This window comes from Camelina sativa, chromosome 14 (assembly GCF_030686135.1).
Source record: "Camelina sativa cultivar CO46 ecotype springtype chromosome 14, ASM3068613v1".
NCBI classification, from domain to species: Eukaryota; Viridiplantae; Streptophyta; class Magnoliopsida; order Brassicales; family Brassicaceae; genus Camelina; species Camelina sativa.
In genome coordinates, this window is record NC_141893.1 from 27,826,337 (window position 1) to 27,846,769 (window position 20,433).

General features: G+C 36.0%; 1 protein-coding gene and 2 pseudogenes across 2 annotated transcripts; all 3 read left to right on the forward strand.

The window, feature by feature from the left end:
- The first annotated feature begins 33 nt into the window (after nucleotides 1-33).
- On the forward strand, nucleotides 34-2,603 carry LOC104742363 (glutamine synthetase cytosolic isozyme 1-5). The gene is made up of 10 exons (XM_019235266.2): nucleotides 34-339; nucleotides 444-483; nucleotides 559-662; nucleotides 766-814; nucleotides 910-1,016; nucleotides 1,279-1,366; nucleotides 1,490-1,693; nucleotides 1,881-1,934; nucleotides 2,033-2,230; nucleotides 2,305-2,603. The coding sequence occupies exons 1-10, from the start codon at nucleotides 266-268 to the stop codon at nucleotides 2,449-2,451; spliced, it is 1,065 nt and encodes a 354-aa protein (XP_019090811.2). The 5' UTR covers nucleotides 34-265; the 3' UTR covers nucleotides 2,452-2,603.
- A 7,964-nt stretch (nucleotides 2,604-10,567) lies between these two features.
- On the forward strand, nucleotides 10,568-12,628 carry LOC104742364 (uncharacterized; annotated as a pseudogene).
- Nucleotides 12,629-14,783: 2,155 nt separating this feature from the next.
- Nucleotides 14,784-16,479, forward strand: LOC104742365 (UDP-glycosyltransferase 73C5 pseudogene; annotated as a pseudogene). The gene has a single exon (XR_015579317.1). The product of XR_015579317.1 is annotated as a UDP-glycosyltransferase 73C5 pseudogene (transcript).
- The last annotated feature ends 3,954 nt before the right edge of the window (nucleotides 16,480-20,433 follow it).

A 20,433-nucleotide genomic window follows, 5' to 3' on the forward strand; every position in this document is an offset into this window, starting at 1 on the left:
TTTACACTGACATGTCTGTATTGTTTCATTAATGAATCTGTTACTGTTACACCATTTGAGAAACTCTCTCAAATGAAATGGTTCAAAGCTTTGTAATGTTGTTATTAACTAATCAACGATAATTGTTTAGAAAACAATAAAATAGGATCTCAAGAGAATTAGCCGCTTCTCTGTGATAAATACTGCAAAGTGAAAGTGAGGCAGATAAAACCAATCTGATCACACTGGTTTAATCTTCTTCTTCTTCATATTTTAGACCACAGAGATGATGTCTCCACTATCAGATCTCCTAAACCTCGATCTCACTGACACCAAGAAGATCATCGCTGAATACATATGGTACGATCTTGATTTTTACACATTAATGATCTTGCATGTCTCTGTTCACGACATAAAACATTTGTTTAGTTTTCTCATATTACTCTGTTTTATCTTGAGAACAGGATCGGTGGGTCTGGCATGGACATTAGAAGCAAAGCCAGGGTATTCATATATATATTTACACAGTCTCTCTCTAATTTGTATAACAAAAAAAAAAAAATGTTATATTGTTAACAGACATTACCAGGACCAGTAAGTGATCCATCAAAGCTTCCAAAATGGAACTACGACGGATCAAGCACCGACCAAGCTGCTGGAGATGACAGTGAAGTCATTCTATAGTAAATCTTCTCCATCCCCTCCTATACACATAATTTTAGTAATACTTTTTTAAAAAATTTGATTGAAAAGAGTTTTGTTTTTGGAATGAATGCAAAAAAAAAGTCCTCAGGCAATATACAAAGATCCATTCAGGAAAGGTAACCACATTCTGGTAAGCTCATCTAAATTTTTTAGTACAAGAATTATCCTATTTTCTTGATTAGTGATTCTTATAAATCTATGTTTAATTATGAATATATAAATCAGGTGATGTGTGATGCCTACACACCAGCCGGAAATCCAATTCCGACCAACAATAGGAACAAAGCCGTCAAAATCTTCGATCATCCCAATGTGAACGCTGAAGAGCCTTGGTAAGCTAAATTATACATAGCCTATAGAATAAAAAAAACTCAATTGAACTATGACTAAATTTGGTTTGGATCGGTTTGGTTTGAGAATTGTTTATAAACTACATATTTCTCTCTAAACCAATTTGGTTAATTTCAGTTCGTTATGACTAAATTTGGGTTAAGTTTAACTTGTATAGTTGGGTGTAAAAGTTCTGATACCGAGCGATTTAGGAATAGATTTCAGTTTAAACTTTGTTTGAAATTTTGCTGTATAATTGGTTAGGTTTGGGATAGAGCAAGAATACACATTACTTAAGAAAGACGTGAAGTGGCCATTAGGATGGCCTCTTGGTGGCTTTCCTGGTCCTCAGGTACACACTTATGAGTAATTAAAGTCTCCATAAAAAATGCATACACTAACTGTTATATCAAGAACAAGTTTCTTATAGCGAATATGGCTTCTTCTTTTTTTTTTTGTGTGTTTGAACAAACAGGGACCGTACTATTGTGCAGTTGGTGCAGACAAAGCCTTTGGTCGTGACATTGTTGATGCTCACTATAAAGCTTGTCTTTACGCCGGTTTAAGTATCGGTGGAGCCAATGCTGAAGTCATGCCTGGACAGTGGGAGTTTCAAATCAGCCCTACAGTTGGTGTCGGTGCAGGTGATCAGTTATGGGTTGCTCGTTACATTCTTGAGGTAAGAAACCGCTACAACTTATCTTTGTTCTTATTAAGTTTCATGGGCTTTCAAATCAAAAATGAATTTGAAACGAGTGGAATTGACCTATATCTCTTGTAAATCACTCTAGGTCTTATCTCATTTCTGATGCACTAAACTTTGGTTTCTTGTATTCTAATACGAATCATTGTGTTTTCCTGGGCAGAGGATTACTGAGATATCCGATGTGATTGTCTCATACGATCCAAAACCAATAGAGGTATGTGATGATCATCAAGACTTTGTTTTGTTTCTATTTTAGAACCGAGTTTTCTTGACTGTCAAGTTTGTTGAGGTTGTTTTTTTTATGGTGGTTAGGGTGATTGGAATGGAGCAGCGGCTCATACGAACTTCAGTACAAAATCGATGAGGAAAGATGGAGGACTTGATTTGATTAAGGAAGCAATAAAGAAGCTTGAAGTGAAACACAAACAACACATTGCGGCTTATGGTGAAGGCAACGAGAGGCGTCTCACTGGGAAGCATGAAACCGCAGACATCAACAAATTCTCTTGGGTACGTAGGAGATCAAATCATATAGTTATATTTTGGTTCATAATCTCTATGTAACTTTAACCTTTTGCGTGTAGGGAGTGGCGGATCGTGGAGCATCGGTGAGAGTAGGAAGAGATACAGAGAGAGAAGGAAAAGGGTATTTTGAAGATAGAAGGCCTTCTTCTAATATGGATCCTTACCTTGTAATCTCAATGATTGCTGAAACCACTATCCTCGGCTAAGTTTTTTTATGATTGCTGAAACCACTATCCTCGGCTAAGTTTTTTTGGTTCTTTGTATCTTCTTCGGGGTTTAGTTTTGAGACATTTCTTGCCAATAAGTCATAGAATGTTCTGTGGTTTCTATTGTTTAATCCGGTTATGGTTCATTTAAAGCCAAAACTCTTCGTTGAACTCAGAATAATTCGTAACCGCCATCCCCGAACTAAGTTTTTTTTGTTTCATCTGAAGCCCTACAGTGATGTTACTTTGGATACTTCATTCATAAAGTAGAAATATGAGATTTGACCCAAAAAAAAAAAGGTAGAAATATGAGAATGAAAATCAGCGAGGAAACTCAAATCAAAACCGAATTGAAAGCCATATCGAACACTTTAACTCTTAAAACTAGTATTTGCAAAATTTTCCAGGTGATAGTTTTTACAAAATAATTGTGGTTCACGTGCTTTTGATTCTGACGATAGGTACCAAATCTATGATTTAAAATTTATCTAATGACCACCGTTATATTCTAAAGTTGTTTATATTTTCACAACTGACTATGTAACCTTCCTTGAAAAGGGATCTCTTAAAAGTGTTCAAGAAACCAAAAACGTTGAATTATTGAGAGTGATGCTTGCAAGGCATCAACCATTCAGGTTAGGCTTTCTTTGATCAATTTTCATACTTGCTAAATTTATAATATAGCGTCAAGTGAACCTTTTTTTTTTTGTAGTTGCGGATAGCTACCCCAAATCTCACTAATCTGTGTGCCACTTTGGGAAAAACAATGATCTGTGCCACTTTGTAATCTGAGTGCCACGAGCATAGGCTAGAATGCCATTTTGGGAAAAACAATAATCTGTATGCCACTTTGTAATCTAAGTGCCACCAATAAATGTGATATCTCCAAATTACCCTTAATGAAATTATTGACGAATTGGTACAACTAAAAAAAGAATTGAACAACTAGTACAATAGTTTAACTGAGTGATATTCGACGAATGATACAACTAGTATAACTAAGATGTAATAGGACAAGTAGTACAAATGATACAATCGAAAGTTATATAACACTTGGTACAACTAATATAACTGAGAGATAATAGAACAACTAGTACAAAAGGTATAATAACTAAGAAATAATAGTGTAAGATTTAGATTCTATAAAGGAGTGTAATCGAAAGTGTATGAAATAAGAAGAAGAGAGTTTGCGGTTTGAGTTTATGAGAGAGAGTAGAGAGTAACAAGAGTATAGAAGAAGAGTTCAACTTCTTGATTAATTTAATTCATGGGTACAATCCTAATATAGACACTAAAGCTAGAGAATATTCTATACAAGATGCTACACGATTTTCATGATGAGAGTGACATCTTAGACTCCTTAACACAACATGTGACTAACGGTTGACTTGTGTTTCCCACTTGCTTCAAGTCGCCAACGGTAACATAGGAAGGATCTAGATACTTTGGTTGAGCTTCACATGAGGCTTGTAAAGCTTTGAATGGGCTTCTCCACAAGGTTGTACGGACGGCCCGGCTGGAGTCGTACGGACGGTGGTTGTACGGACAAGAGTGATCATGATCCCAATTTATACTCTCCCTCAAGCTTAGTCATTGGACCCCATGACAAAAGCTTGAACCATTGATCACCTACCTCATTAAAAAAAACCTTCGTATAGAAAACCACTTGGGAAAACTATACTTAAGGGAAAAAGAGTGTAGGCTCTCATGGTTTGGTGAGGTCCATGAGTCCAAGCTTTGAGTGTATGTATTCACACACTTGTGGGCTAGCTGCTTTGGTGAATACATCGGCCAATTGCTCGGAGCTCTCGGTGTGACACGGGATAGTGACTCCTAGTTGAATTTGCTCTCGAACCTTGTGACAATCGACTTCAATATGTTTTGTTCTCTCGTGGAACACCGAGTTGGTTGCAATATGGATGGCTGCTTCATTATCACAATGCATAGTGATAGGCTTGGTAATTTCAACTCCAAGGTCTTTAAGTAGATTCTTGAGCCACATCAACTCGGTAGTAAGCTTACGCATTGCCTTATACTCCGACTCAGCGCTAGATAGGGATTCTGCTTCTTGCTCTTCCATGTTACAAGGTTGCCTCCTAGGAAGGTACATTAGCCGGTTGTTGATCGACGGTCGTCTCGGTCTCCTGCATAATCCGCATCACAATAGCCTACAAGCTCTGTGTTGTTGTTGCATCCCATCCAAATACCCTGGCCCGGTGATCCTTTGATATACTTGAGAATCCGGTTGACTATGTTCTAGTGGTGGATCTTCGGAGCTTGCATGTGCTGACTGGACTGGTTCACATCAAAAAAAATATCCGGTCTAGTGATAGTTAAGTAAATGAGCTTACCAACCAATCTTCTATATTGAGCTACATTCTCAAATGGTTGGTCTTCTAGCTCCCCCTCACAACACACTTTGTAGTTCTCATCCAGCGGTGTACTAACCGGTCTTGATCCAAGCTTCCCTACTTCATTTAAGAGGTTAATAGCATATTTTCTTTGAGATAGAAATAATCCCTCTTCCGAGCGACACACTTCTATCCCTAAGAAGTATTTTAACTCACCAAGGTCCTTAATATCAAAAACTGACTTCAAAAATGTCTTAGTTTCTTGAATACCTACCAAGTCATTCCCTGATATGATGATGTCATCAACATATACAAAAATAACTATGATACCTTTGGTGCTAGGATAGGTGAACAGGGTATGGTCAGGCACGGATCTCCTGAAGCCCCGAACTTAGCTTGTGGTACCATGCCCTTGGTGATTGTTTTAGTCCATATATTGCTTTGTTGAGCTTAAGCACCTTGCCCGGACCGATCGTGTCTTCTAGGCCAGGTGGTGGTCTCGTGTAGACTTCATACTCCAATTCGCCTTGTAGAAACGCATTTTTAACGTCCATCTGCCACAATTCCCATTTCAAGTTGACTGCCAACGATAGAACCACACGAACCGTATGTAGTTTAGCCACCAGAGCAAACGTATCCCTATAATCCTCCCCGTACGTTTGCGTGAAGCCTCTTGCCACCAGTCGTGCTTTGTGGCGTTCAATCTCCCCGTCACTTTGATACATGATTGTAAATATCCATTTGGACATAACGGCCTTCTTCCCTTTAGGTAGATCAGCCTCGTCCCATGTGTGATTTGTCTCTATGGCCGTTCTTTCGTCTTGGACTGCATCACACCACACCTTATGATCTTTGGCTTCTTCATATGTTTGTGGTATCGAATGACTATCAACTTGAGTGAGAAAGGCTTGATTTTCCACAGGTAAATGAGCAAGTGTGCATACAACTTGGATCGAATGTGCTACTGCTGCATTGTTATAGTACACGCGAGTGTTCTTCCAGTTTGATGGGTGAAACTTGAGACGCTGGCTACGCCGTAGTGGTATAACACCCTCATGATCATCTTCTTTATCTCCAGCTTCGGTTGGTGTGCGTTCTTCCTCATAATGAACCTCAGTTGCATCTTCATTGACATGGGTTGCGTCTATCTGGTTAGGATCTGGTTCAGCGGCAGTTGGTTGACTTGATTCAGCCTCCTCATGTGAATGAGGCTCTCCTGAAGAGTTTGGCCCAACTGGATTTTGATTGGCCCGATCGTTGTCAACACTTAGCCGTTCAAGGATGATCCGGAGGTTCCTTGTCCGATCGGATGCGGAAGTGGGTAGGTCTTTGATCCCTTCCCAATTTTTCTTGTCATAATAGCCTTGATGTTCAACAAATTTAACATCTCGAGAAACCAGGACACGTCTAGACTCAGGTTCATAGCATTTGTAGCCTTTTTGGGTTGTGGAATAGCCAAGAAACATGCTTTTGGTACTTTTGGCATCGAGTTTGTCTCGTAATTCACCTTGTTTTAAGACAAAACAAGTACACCCAAACACACGTAAGTGATCAAAGGTGGGTTTTTCTTTATTGAGTACCTCAAATGGAGAGACATCATGTAGGATCTTTGTGGGAATCGGGTTGATGAGATAGCATGCGGCAAGAACAGCGTCTCCCCAAAAACGTTTGGGTACATTGGTGTGGAACATCTTGGATCTTGCAACTTCCATGAGATGCCTATTCTTTCTCTCAGCAACACCATTTTGTTGTGGGGGTGTAGGGGCAACTTGTTTGGTGAATTATGCCATGTTTGGTGAGATGTTGTTTGAATGCATGACTTGTGTACTCCCCACCATTATCTGCTCTCAAAATCTTAATCTTGGCATTATAATGGTTAGTCACATAATTTTGAAAATTAATAAAAGCTTCAAGAACTCTATCTTTAGATGGAAGCAAGGTTAGCCAAGTATACTTAGATTTTTCATCAATAAAAGTGACAAAATATTTCTGATTGTCTCTAGATAAACATGGAGAGGTCCAAACATCAGAATGAACAAGATCAAAACAATTATCATAAATAGTCAATGACTTAGGAAAAACAGATTTGCAATGTTTACCAAGGATATAAGCCTCACATTCATCATTTTTGAAAGAAATACTTGGGAAAATTAACTCTAAAGCACGAGAGTGAGGATATCCTAGTCTAGCATGCCAAATAACATTGTTTGCTTTAATAGAAATAGAACTAAAACAAGAAGCATTGGAAGAAGATAAATTCAAGTCTTCAAGCACATATAAGTCATCTCTAGAGGAGCCTTGGCCAAGTACTTTACTAGTCTCAATATCCTGAAAATACACATTGTTAGGACCAAATATAGCATAGCAATTTAAGTCAGTTGTAGCTCTCTTAATCGATAATAAGTTAGAGGTGAAACTTGGCATGTAAAATGCTTTAGATGTTTTATCAAATAGTTTTAAGTTACCAACTCCCTCAACTGGTATTTTCTCACCATTAGCTATAATCACATTTCCAATAGCCGGTTTAATTTCACTAATCAGTTTAGAATCGCTAATCATATGATGAGAAGCACCAGAATCTACTATGAGGGGTTTAGTTTGATTTAAGGCAAGATAGGAGTTACCAGAGGCTTCCTTGAGGGCTCTGATAAGAGCATCAAGGTCTGACTTCCTCACAAGTTCAGAAGTAGCTGCTAGGGCCATGCCTTGTCCTTCGGTGACTCGCTGATTAGGTTCAGTGATAGCAAGTTCCACGGTGGCTTGATGCGCTCTCGGCCCTCCACGGTTGTTCATGGGTCGGTTGACTTTAAGGTGTGGATGGAGTATCCAACACCGACTCTTGAAGTGACCAGGCTTCTTGCAATGGTCACACACCGGAGGATTCTTTTCATCGTGCTGATAGTAGCTCTTGTTTGCAGCCGCTACTTTAACCTTGTTAGCGGTTACAAGCTCCCTTTTGCTTCCAAACAGCCCCATGGAGCCATGCTCCTTTTGGACCTGGCTACACACCTCATCTAGGCTAGGAAGCTTATCCGACCTCAAGATATGTTTGATGAGATCATCATAAGAAGGATTCAGTGTGAGGAGTAGGCCGAACACCTTGTCTTGCTCTCGCCTCTCGTTCAGTATGGCCGGATTAAGTGTGGCCGGCCTAAGCATCTCAAGCTCAGCCCAAAGAGACCGAAACTTTCCAAGGTGTTTGGTGAACTCCATTTCTTCTTGGCTTAGGTTGTTAATGGCCCTCTTGATCTCAAATACTCAGTTTAAATTGGTGGTCTTGCCGAACACATTTTGTAATGTTTCCCATAGATCCTTGGCCGTCTCGCAATATGAGTAGGCTTCGAGTATTGGAGCATCAAGGGAGTTTTGAATGATGGCAAGAACACTTTGGTCTTCTTGAAACCATTTGTCTCCACCGCTTGTGACCGCTTCTTTGCCATATTTGGTGGGCTCTTCCTTTGGAGCCTCACTCGTGGTAATATGGGTCCAAAGCCCTCGGCCGTATAGTGCTGTCTTTGTGGTCCTCGCCCACAACAAGTAGTTCTCTCCTTTGAGAGTAACTGGAACAATCAAGGTCTTGGTGCCTTCCATGGATTTTTTTCCGTTGGTCAATAGTATTACCCAACGGTTAAAGATAATCGACTTTTGAGATCAAAACAGAAACGGAGAGAAGAGATAGAGCGGAAGTTTGTGATGAGTGAAGGATTTGTAGATAGGAACAACAAGGATCTCATACCATGTAAGATTTAGATTCTATAAAGAAGTGTAATCGAAAGTGTATGAAATAAGAAGAAGAGAGTTTGTGGGTTGAGTTTATGAGAGAGAGTAGAGAGTAACAAGAGTATAGAAGAAGAGTTCAACTTCTTGATTAATTTAATTCATGGGTACAATCTTAATATAGACACTAAAGCTAGAGAATATTCTATACAAGATGCTACACGATTTTCATGATGAGAGTGACATCTTAGACTCCTTAACACAACATGTGACTAACGGTTGACTTGTGCTTCCCACTTGCTTCAAGTCGCCAACGATAACATAGGAAATATCTAGATACTTTGGTTGAGCTTCACATGAGGCTTGTAAGGCTTTGAATGGGCTTCTCCACAAGGTTGTACGGACGGCCCGGTGGTAGTTGTACGGACGGCCCGACTGGAGTCGTACGGACGGTGGTTGTACGGACAAGGGTGATCATGATCCCGATTTTTAAATAGTACAACTGAAACAAATGGTATAATTAGTGTTCAAGAAAGCGGTCTAGGCGGCCGCCTAGGCGCCGTCTAGGCGCTAGGCGCTCAGCAGACGCCTAGATAGCCGCCTGAACCGCTTAAAATTACATAAATTTTATTTTAATATTTATTTTTGATTTTTAACTACATATATTTAAATTATTAAGTTTTATATTTGTATATCTAATTATAAACATTTATATGTTGTTAATATAACTTAAATAAATGTATTTTTTCTTACTTTTATATATAATTCTTAATTTTTTTTTCTAATATATATTTTTATATAATTCTATATATATAATATTTTATGTTGTAACGCCTAAACCGCCTAAAAACCGTCTAGGCTCCGACTAAGCGTTCTAGGCGCTAGGCGCTAGGTCACCGCCCAGATACCACCTAGCGCTTTCTTGAACACTGGGTATAACTAACAAAATAAATAGGAAAACTGGTACAAAATTGTAAACCCTAGCGCCGCCATCCTCACTAACTCGTCTCTGCTTGTTGATTCTCCACCGTGGACTGTCTTCTCTTGCAGCGATTGTTCACATATCTCATCCAACCTTCACTTGATATCCCCGCTTCACCATCAACTTGTCTTCCGCCATCTTTACTGTTATTCTCCACCTTCTCCTTGTAATCTCTCTCTTTTGTTTACAATGCCGCAAATCGCCATCTCCAGTGCAACAAATAGAGAACCGAGATAAGCTTTGGCTATGGCGGCACACAAAGAACAATAAAAACGAGAAATCTGAGAGATTAAAAAAAATCAAACTTTTTATTTTCTCAGATCTGTAGATCTGTTCGCGGAGAGAAAAGAGAAAGAAATTTGTTAAGTGTTTGGAATAAGATATGATAATTGTAAATATAAAGTATGGGTTTTTGGTCTTTTCCATGCATTTTAATTTTAAAAAATATTTAAAAAAATAAATAAAAACATAAAAATGGCATTCACGATAATTTGTTTCCACAAAGTGGCATTCCGGCAATTGATTCGAGTACCACCAATAAATGTGATATCCCCAAATTACCCTTAATGAAATTACCGACGAATTGGTACAACTAAGACCATCTACAATGGGCCTCTTGAAAAATTATTTCAACAGTTTAATAACTCCAATGAAGTTGTTGAAAAAATGTAAAAACTGGCGTGGATTCATTTGTGTTGAATTCATTTAATTGGTTGGATCGAAAAAATTGGGCCCCACAAACATATGCCGACATTCAATTTTCGTTTTTGTTTTTTTTTTTGGTCGCAAAAAGAAAGAAATATATGAGAGTGACATGTGTCGTATATTTATTGGACAGTAAGATTTTGGAGATGTTTTTCTTATCTTATCATTTCAAAATCAATTATTATATAATAAATAATTTTTTTATAAAATAATTTTTATGTCAAAATTCATCATTTTTAAAAGTCTATAAATAGAGACTTGATTCATTTTATTCCGACACAAAAAAAAACCCAACATTTCTACTATATTTTCAAATTCTTCTCTCATAAACTCTTGTTTATTTCAATTTTTTTTTTTGGGAATGGATCCTAAAAACAATCCTACCCAAAATTCTACTAATTACCCTTTTCCATTTCCAAATCCCAACAATTATCCAAATCCTTATTTCAACCAATCCCAAATATCCCAAATTATGGCTTTCCACCAAATTTTTCAATCCCGTCATCTGTTCCAAACTATAATCCATATTATGGATCCATGATGCCATATTCATCTCAACCACCTCCTTATTCTTCTACTCCAACGGGTAATGAAAGTGTTCAAGATGTTAGAGAAATTGAATTTCCCGGATTTTCTACGCAAGTAACTCTTGGAGGGATGAACAGTGCTGAAGCCACTCCAAATACAGAAGATTCAACTCCAACTCGCCGGAAAAGCCCCAAATGGACAACATAGCAAAATTTGGTGTTATTGAGTGGATGGATTAAATATAGAACAGACAGCGTTGTTGGTAAAAACCAAAAAAGTGAAGCTTATTGGGGTAAAATTGCTGACTACTGTAATGAGCATTGCTCATTTCATCCTCCTCGCGATGGAGCTTCATGCAGAAATCATTACAACTACATGAATCAAAAACTAGGTAAATGGATTGGTGCTTATGATAACGCCAAGCGTTTACAACAAAGCGGCTGGTCGGAGAATGATGTATTGGCAAAAGCGCATGAATTATATTCAAGTTCTACAAAAGGCCAATTTAATTTAATGTCAAAATGGGAAGCTGTTCGTGATCAACCACGTTATGGTAGTCAAGTAGGAGGGAACACTGGATCTGGGAGCAGTGGATCCTCAATAGATCCATCTGATTTTCCTTTTGATGTTGAAGCTTACAAACGACAGTCAGAAATTGAAGAAAGATACATCGTGAACCGGTTTAGAGAGCGTCGAAACAAAATAGAAGAAGATTATCCACGTCGTAGCACAAGAAAATACTTCAAGAGAGATCATGTAGCCGCGAACCAAAGATTGATTGACGACTACTTTGCCGATCAACCTACATATGATGATGCAATGTTTCGTCGTCGATTCCGTATGCGAAAACAATTTTTCCTCCGAATTGTTCGTGACCTGTCAAGCAGTGACAACTACTTCACCCAACGAGTTGACGCATCCAATAAAGAAGGTATATCCCCACTAGCGAAATGTACCACAGCTATGCAAATGTTAGCATATGGTATGGCGGCAGACGCGGTCGACGAGTACATCAAAATCGGAGGTACTACAGCATTGGAGTGCTTGCGTAGATTTTGAAGGAATCATACATTTGTATGAGCAAGTGTATCTCAGAGCTCCAACTCAAGATGACCTCCAAAGAATTTTGCATGTCAGCGAGATGCGGGGGTTTCCGGGGATGATTGGATGTATTGATTGCATGCACTGGGAGTGGAAAAATTGTCCTACGGCATGGGAAGGTCAATTTACTCGAGAAGATAAGGGAACCACCACTGTTATTCTTGAAGCAGTTGCATCTGATGATCTATGGATATGGCATGCTTTTTTTGGGTGTCCAGGCACATTGAACGGTATCAATGTTCTAGATCGTTCACCAGTGTTCGATGATGTTGAACAAGGAAATACTCCAAAAGTGAACTTCTTTGTGAACCAACGCCCATATGATATGGCATACTATCTAGCTGATGGTATCTATCCTTCTTATCCAACTTTCGTCAAATCAATTTGTCTTCCTCAAAGTGAACCAGACAAGTTATTTGTACAACACCAAGAGGGATGTCGGAAGGACATCGAACGTGCATTTGGAGTGTTACAAGCTCGATTCAAAATCATTCGTGAACCAGCACGTTTGTGGGACATAGCCGATTTAGCTATGATCATGCGGTCATGTATTATATTACATAATATGATTGTTGAGGATGAGCGAGATACATATGCGCAACATTGGACTGATTATGATCAGTCTGAGGCAATTGGTTCTAGTACATCACAACCATTCTCTACTGAGGTGTTACCTGCTTTTGCAAATCATGTGCGTGCTAGATGTCAATTACGTGATTCAAATGTCCATCATGAATTGCAAGCAGATCTAGTGAAACACATATGGGCAAAATTCGGGATGTTCCGTGATTAAAGAGGTTTTAAAATTTGAAGTTTTTAAACATATATGTCCTTGTGTTTGTATTTTCCGAATTTGAAGTTTGTGTAATTTTATTTGTTTTAATAATAATAATTTTTATTTTTGTTATATTAAAATATTAAGAAAAATATAAGATTAAATTAAAAAATAATAATGTGACTTTTATTAATTTTAAATTACTATAAATCTGTTGTTATCAAATTAAGTAAAAAATAAAAATATAAAGTGAAAATAGTGGGGTAAGGTGTTGAATATTATTAAACAAAACCATTGGAGAGGTGAAAATTAATTTGGGTGTTGAATGATTAGGTGGAAGAAAGAGAAAATGATGTGGAGTGTTAAAAGTTGAGGTGGAGGGTGTTGAAAAAAAAACCATTGTATAAATAAAGAATTGAACAACTAGTACAAATAGTTTAACTGAGTGATATACGACAAATGGTACAACTAGTATAACTAAGATGTAATAGGACAAGTAGTACAAATGATACAATCGAAAGATATATAACATTTGGTAAAACTGGTATAACTGAGATATAATAGAACAACTAGTACAAAAGGTATAATAACTAAGAGATAATAGTACAACTGAAACAAATGATATAACTAACAAAATAAATAGGACAACTGGTACAAATCGTAAACCCTAGCGCCGCCATCCTCACTAACTCGTCTCTGCTTGGTGATTCTCTGATGTGGACTGTCTTCTCTTGCAGCGTTTGTTCACATATCTCAATCAACCTTCACTTGATGTCCCCGCTTCACCATCAACTTGTCTTCCACCATCTTTACTGTTATTCTCCACCTTCTCCTTGTAATCTCTCTCTTTTGTTAACATTGCCGCAAATCGCCATCTCAAGTGCAACAAATAGAGAACCGAGATAAGCTTTGGCTATGGCGTCACACACAAAATAATAAGAACGAGAAATCTGAGAGATTCAAAAAGAAATAAAACTTTTTATTTTCTCATATCTGTAGATCTGTCCGCGAGAGTTTGGTTTTTAAGTTGATTTGAATAATTATATAATAAATAAAATTAAGAAAAAATCTAACTTTTTTCTGCATAGGTTGTGATTCAATTTTTGAAAAGTGACATATATTATTCAACTAATTAAGAAGCAATATATGTTTAACATCTCACATTGCCTAAAAGACCAAACTGAATCAAGTCCGAGAGAGTAGGAAGTTCAACTTAACAAACATTCAAATTTAAAAATATTTAAATTTCTAGTCGAACCATTTAATTATACGGATATTTAAAAATTTAAAATATCATAAGACGGAGTTACATGGCCAAACAGATTTGATACAACATGAATTTAATTTTGATGCTAAAACAAAAATTAGATATCGTAAAACCCAATGCTACAACAAAAATTAATTTATTATCATTTTATTATTTTGGTAACATCATCAATAATAATTGTGTAAAAACAGTTATCATGTTGTACTTGGCGGATTAAATCTTAGTTGGTGTTATTTTTGTAACTGTAGAGATGTGTCCTAAATTTGGAAAAAAAAACTTATTTTTGTATTATTTGTGAGAATTGAAGATAAAGTATATATATCCATAGGTACAACAATAATGAGAAATTAACCATCCAGATTTGTATGTTTGTTGCAAACTGTATGCTGTTTTCATCTTGCAAGGATATTCTCTTTGTGTCATCTCTATTACCAAACTCAGGAAAGAAACATTCACACGAAAGTGTTATACGGGTGGGTCCACTGCTTGTTGATTGTGATTTTTGAGGCTTCTGCTAGATATATAGCTGTCATGAAAGAGTCCAACGTTGGATATTAATCTCCTTTTAGTGTTTTAGATGAGATTTTTAATCGTTCTTTGAAGTTTCAAATACAAACTAGATTTTGGTAAATATTAGTAACTTTTTTCGTCCCTCTTTTTGTTTATTTTTATTCTTGAGACTTGGGGTAGCTATCAGCGAGGCTCCAAGTTGTTTATATATGTGTCTGTGAATTATCTTCTTTCTTCGTTATGATTGAGATATATGTCTCAAAACTTTTCCTGCGAAGGAAGGTCAATAGAAGATGTAGAATGGGTCACAAACGGACAAACTACGTATTGGCCCAAGAATGTCTTGTAGTAAGTATAAGTAAGCACCACTTGGAACTGACGCAGTAAAAATCAGTTTACGTCATCTATTACGTCTTCTGTCCACTTTACTTTTTTTTCCTCTCCACGCATCTTATTCTATATAGAGCTCCAAAAAATATAAACCAGACGCACACCAAAACTAGAGGAGTTTCTTACGATGATTGAATCGAAAATGGGTTCTGAAACAACCAATGAACCTTATCCTCTTCACTTTGTTCTCTTCCCTTTCATGGCTCAAGGCCACATGATTCCCATGGTTGATATTGCAAGGCTCTTGGCTCAGCGGGGTGTGACCGTAACAATTGTCACGACGCCTCTCAATGCAGGGAGGTTCAAGAATGTCCTAAACCGTGCCATTGAGTCTGGCTTACCAATCAACCTGGTGCAAGTCAAGTTTCCATATCAAGACGCTGGTCTAAAAGAAGGACAAGAGAATATAGATTCTCTTGACACGATGGAGCGGATGATACCGTTCTTTAAAGCGACTAACTTGCTCGAAGAACCAGTCCAGAAGCTCATTGAAGAGATGAGCCCTCGACCAAGCTGTCTAATCTCCGATATGTCTTTGCCTTATACAAGCAAAATCGCCAAGAAGTTCAATATACCCAAAATTCTCTTCCATGGTATGGGTTGTTTTTGTCTTCTGTGTGTGCACGTTGTACGCAAGAACCGTGAGATCTTGGAGAATTTGAAGTTTGATGAGGAGTATTTTACTATTCCTTATTTTCCTGATAGAGTCGAGTTCACAAGAACTCAAGTTCCGGTGGAAACATATGTTCCTGGAGACTGGAAGGAGTTCATAGACGAATTGGTAGAAGCCGATATGACATCTTATGGTGTGATAGTCAACACATTTCAAGAGCTCGAGCCTGATTATGCCAAAGACTTCAAGGAGGCAAGGTCTGGTAAAGCATGGACCATTGGACCCGTTTCCTTGTGCAACAAGGCGGGAGCAGACAAAGCTGAGAGGGGAAACAAATCAGACATTGATCAAGATAAGTGCCTTAAATGGCTTGATTCTCAGGAACTGGGCTCTGTGCTCTACGTTTGTCTTGGGAGCATCTGCAATCTTCCTCTGTCTCAGCTCAAGGAGCTCGGGCTAGGCCTTGAGTTATCCCAAAGACCTTTCATTTGGGTCATAAGAGGTTGGGAGAAGTACAAAGAGTTAGTTGAGTGGTTCTCGGAAAGTGGATTTGAAGAAAGAATCAAAGACAGAGGACTTCTCATCAAAGGATGGTCTCCTCAAATGCTTATCCTTTCACATCCTTCCGTTGGAGGTTTCTTAACACACTGCGGATGGAACTCAACTCTTGAGGGGATAACCGCTGGTCTACCGCTGCTTACATGGCCGCTATTCGCAGACCAATTCTGCAACGAGAAACTGGTCGTGCAGGTACTTAAAGCCGGTGTAAGAGCCGGGGTTGAGAAGCCTATGAAATGGGAAGAAGAGGAGAAGATAGGAGTGTTGGTGGATAAAGAAGGAGTGAAGAAGGCAGTGGAAGAGTTAATGGGTGAAAGTGAAGATGCAAAAGATAGAAGAAGAAGAGCCAAAGAGCTTGGAGAATTAGCTCACAAGGCTGTGGAGGAAGGAGGTTCTTCTCACTCTAATATCACGTTCTTACTACAAGACATAATAATGCAACTAGCACAATCCAATAATTGATTTATAATTTTTATACTGTACGTCATCTTTTTAATTGAAACATTTAATAATTTAAAAAAATTTCTGAAATTGTATCTTTTAGAATCCCGCGTATGAAACAAATCATTTAAATTTTAAAACAAACCAGTAAGATTTTAAAACACTTTCAATTGTCAAACCATATTACATAACATATTGCCATTTCATAATCAAATTAATCCAAAATAATTTAATAGAAAAGATTTTGGTTCTCAAAACATATTACATAACTATAACTATATTATTTTTTAATAATAAAATCGTACAGCATATAATTATAATTAACTTGTAAATAGAACTTAAACAAACTTGAATAGAAAACAAAAAACTAACAAATCCCTTTATTACAAAACTAGATTCGGATCCGTGCACCACAGGTTGAAATACAATTCATTATTTTTAAAATATTATATATGTAATTTTTTATAATATTATTTGGATGCAACTCATCCAAACAATTTTTATGGTAAATATCATCCATGTAATTTAAATCTTATGTAAATCTTATATTGTTAATTATAGTCCATGCTATATTATATAAAATTATTAACTCGTGTTAGAGTGTGTCCAACAGCTTTTGTGGTAGACTATATAAAAATTTAACATGTGTTAGAGTATGTAAGTTTTAAAATTATAATATAAATAAAAAAATTTCAATATGTGCTCTAGCACGAGTACTTTTTTTTATTGAATGTTGTGGTTTATCAATAAAATCTGTGGAAAATAAATTTGTAATATTTTGTTTAAGGATCTTTGGAAACGACTTGATATAGGACTAAAATCTTCCAAAACTACAGTTTAGAATATTTATGATTTTATTTGTTACGATTAATATATCAATTATTAATTTTGAACATTCCTAATTAAGGTTGCACCCAATATTTAGGTGTAACCGATTAATATATAAATTAATCTATAACCTATTTATAACCATTTGTAATAATTTATTAAAAATACAAAGTCTACAAAAATTATGTTGTGTACTATCCTTTTATTAAAAATAGAATATTCAATAAAATCAAAACTATACAACAAGAAGAAAATCTAACTTAGATAAAAAATATATAAGAATAAGATGTAAATGTGTTTTTCACTATAATAATATAAGTAACTTTTAAATATAAATCTATAATTTTGAATAATAAAAAATGTTAATTTGTATTGTAACACATGTTTTAATCTAATAAAAAATACATTCCCCCACCCCCTCTATCTTTTTACATTTCTCTCACTTTTCTGTCTACATCTTTAACCTCTTATTACTAACTTCTTTCTAATGGCGGCGGCGGCAGCTCAAAACCACAATCTACATGATCAAATAACCGAAATCTAAGTAGTTTTGAATTTTTTTGGTTTAAATCAGAGTAACATGTACCTGCTATATAAAATTACAGAAATTTTGGTTCTGTAATATGATTTGTTTTTTGTTGTCGATAAGAAAATAGTATCGTTATTTGCGAAGAAAAAAACAAACAGAATTTAAACTGTAAATTGTAAGTATTGCAAGAAAAGAAAAGAAATTTGACTTTCAAATAAAAACATACTTGACAGAAATATCATGGTAAAAAAAACTAAAAATCATCATCGAGTTGTTCAATACAAAAACAAAACCATTAGAAGGAGACACATGCACGGCATCTTCTTGAACTCATGAACATTACAGCAATAGAAAAACTCTTTCCCAAATGACCTTTGCAGTTTGCACTCAAACCTTATGAAGACAGTGTGTATTTTATGCCTTTATGGTGAGACGAAAGAAGAAAGTATACTCAAACCTTCAATATAAAATCTTAAATGTCTTCACCGTTATTGTCGTTGGCCTCCATGACATTATTAGAAGCGATATTAGCCATGATAGAGAAGAGAAATAAATTACGTAATTTGTTTATTAGAAATTAAATACCATATTTTTTTGGTATTTTTTCATATTTTTTGTTTAATACTGTAATATACAAATTTAACGCATATAAATTATATCAATACAATAAAAGTAAAAAGTTTCTTTCCAAAGTCTGTAAAATCAGCATTATAAGCATTCTAGAGATGACACATCAATTAAAACAAAGTTAAAACAAGTAACCAATAATAACATTTTAATTAATACAGCTCATCCTTCTATTCCAATTACAATCATATATGGATGGTCAAAGTAAAATCAAAACACAGCGGTTTAGAAAGAAAAAAAATGACATATTTAACTATAACAACACGAAATGTAAAGAAATACAACATGATGTTCTTTTACCCAAATATAAATCCCAGTTTCATCTAAAATTGACGAACCCTAATTCATCAAAATGAGATTCTTTGAAGTATGTGTGGTGTCGAAGCCGATTAGGAGAGAATAAGAGTGATTGCTTCTATCGATTCTTTCAGTTTTGAGAGATAAGTTGGTGAATTGGGAAAACTTTTATCATATTGAGTGTTGACGTTAGTTGTCCTCTTCTTATTGATTTCAGCTTTGAGAAACCGAAAATCATGGGAAGGTTAATTCTTGTTTCTATAATTCAGTTTAGAATGAGTCCATAAATATTTAACGAGAGAGTACTATAATTTGATTCCTTCTTCTCGATAACTATTAGGAAGCATCTTTAGTATATATATTTTATTAATTGTTTTCTATTTTTTTTTCTATCTTGGATTGGATAGATAACAGCAAACGAAATACAATTTAATCATACATATGGAAATTTGTATGATCAAAGTACATATTTGATCTCCCTAAGCCTAACATCAACGTGAAATCAGTGTGACGTTTAAGACGAGTGATTTTATATCACATTTACACAACACTTCGTATCAGTAGTTGTATTGAGATTTTGGATTAATCTTTTAACCAATTATAATTGTATAGGACACTTTTCTTTCGATTGCATGTCAGTGTTTAAACCACCCAATTTGCCTTCAGGAAGACCTTTAAAGAGACAAACGACCATCCTAATATATGTGATTAAATTTGTATTAAATACAAAAAATACACCACAAATCTATACCATGCTAATATATCTCCCACATTAGGGTAAAGAAAATAAAAGTTAACATACAGGATTAGTTAAACTATTTATACAATTAAGTCCATCCGATTTAAATGTAAACATTTATAAGCCATTTTAAATTTAAGATTTTTCAATTTTTATTTTATTAGTGCATTTTTTTATTTTTTCATTGTATAAACCATAGCTTTTACAACTAATCTAATTTCAAAAAAGAAATTTCATATTTTCAATAATTCAATATATCTAAAAGTAGTTACAAAAAGTATCTCGTGACGTAGCGCGGATCTAACCTAGTTATATGTAATTTTGATAGATAGACATTTATCTGATTTTTTTGGTGTTTATAAAAATAAATTTACTAAAAAAGACAATTTACCTTTTTCTAAACACTTTGAACACAACTATTTGTTTGTTCGTCTATAATAAACATGAGATCAACTAATAAAGAAAAAAACTGTGACGCTGAGTTCTGTACTGGATCATCAAGGAAGGAGTAACCATACCATCGGTCTTCCATAGAACACATCAGCTGCTCTTTTATGTTTCTAGGCATTTCTATTTGCAACACTCCGTAGCTATTGTCGTCATTAAGCTTCTGCGTGTTTTAAAAAGAACCTCAAAGCTCAAACCAAAGAGCTTCTATTCATCAATCAGAAAACAACTTCTCAAAAACTAAAATGTTGTGCCTTCCTCTGTAATTCAAACAATATTGTTAACGGGATAAAGAAAATGAAAAATTTGGGGAAGAATGATAATGATGATTTACAGTTGAAAACTGCCTGTAATCATATAAAGATGCGGAAATGATCTATTCTTCTTGTGCCACATCAAGATCTGTTTCCTTGCTAACTCGCAAGCTTCTTGGTAACTCATTACGTCCCATAGTCCATCGCTAGCTAATATAAGGCATTGTTCTTCTCTCCCTCATGGCATAAACATCACCCAGGATCTGGTATTACATATGGCTCCAGATAGTCATCACCTGAAAACAAAAACAAACAGATTAATT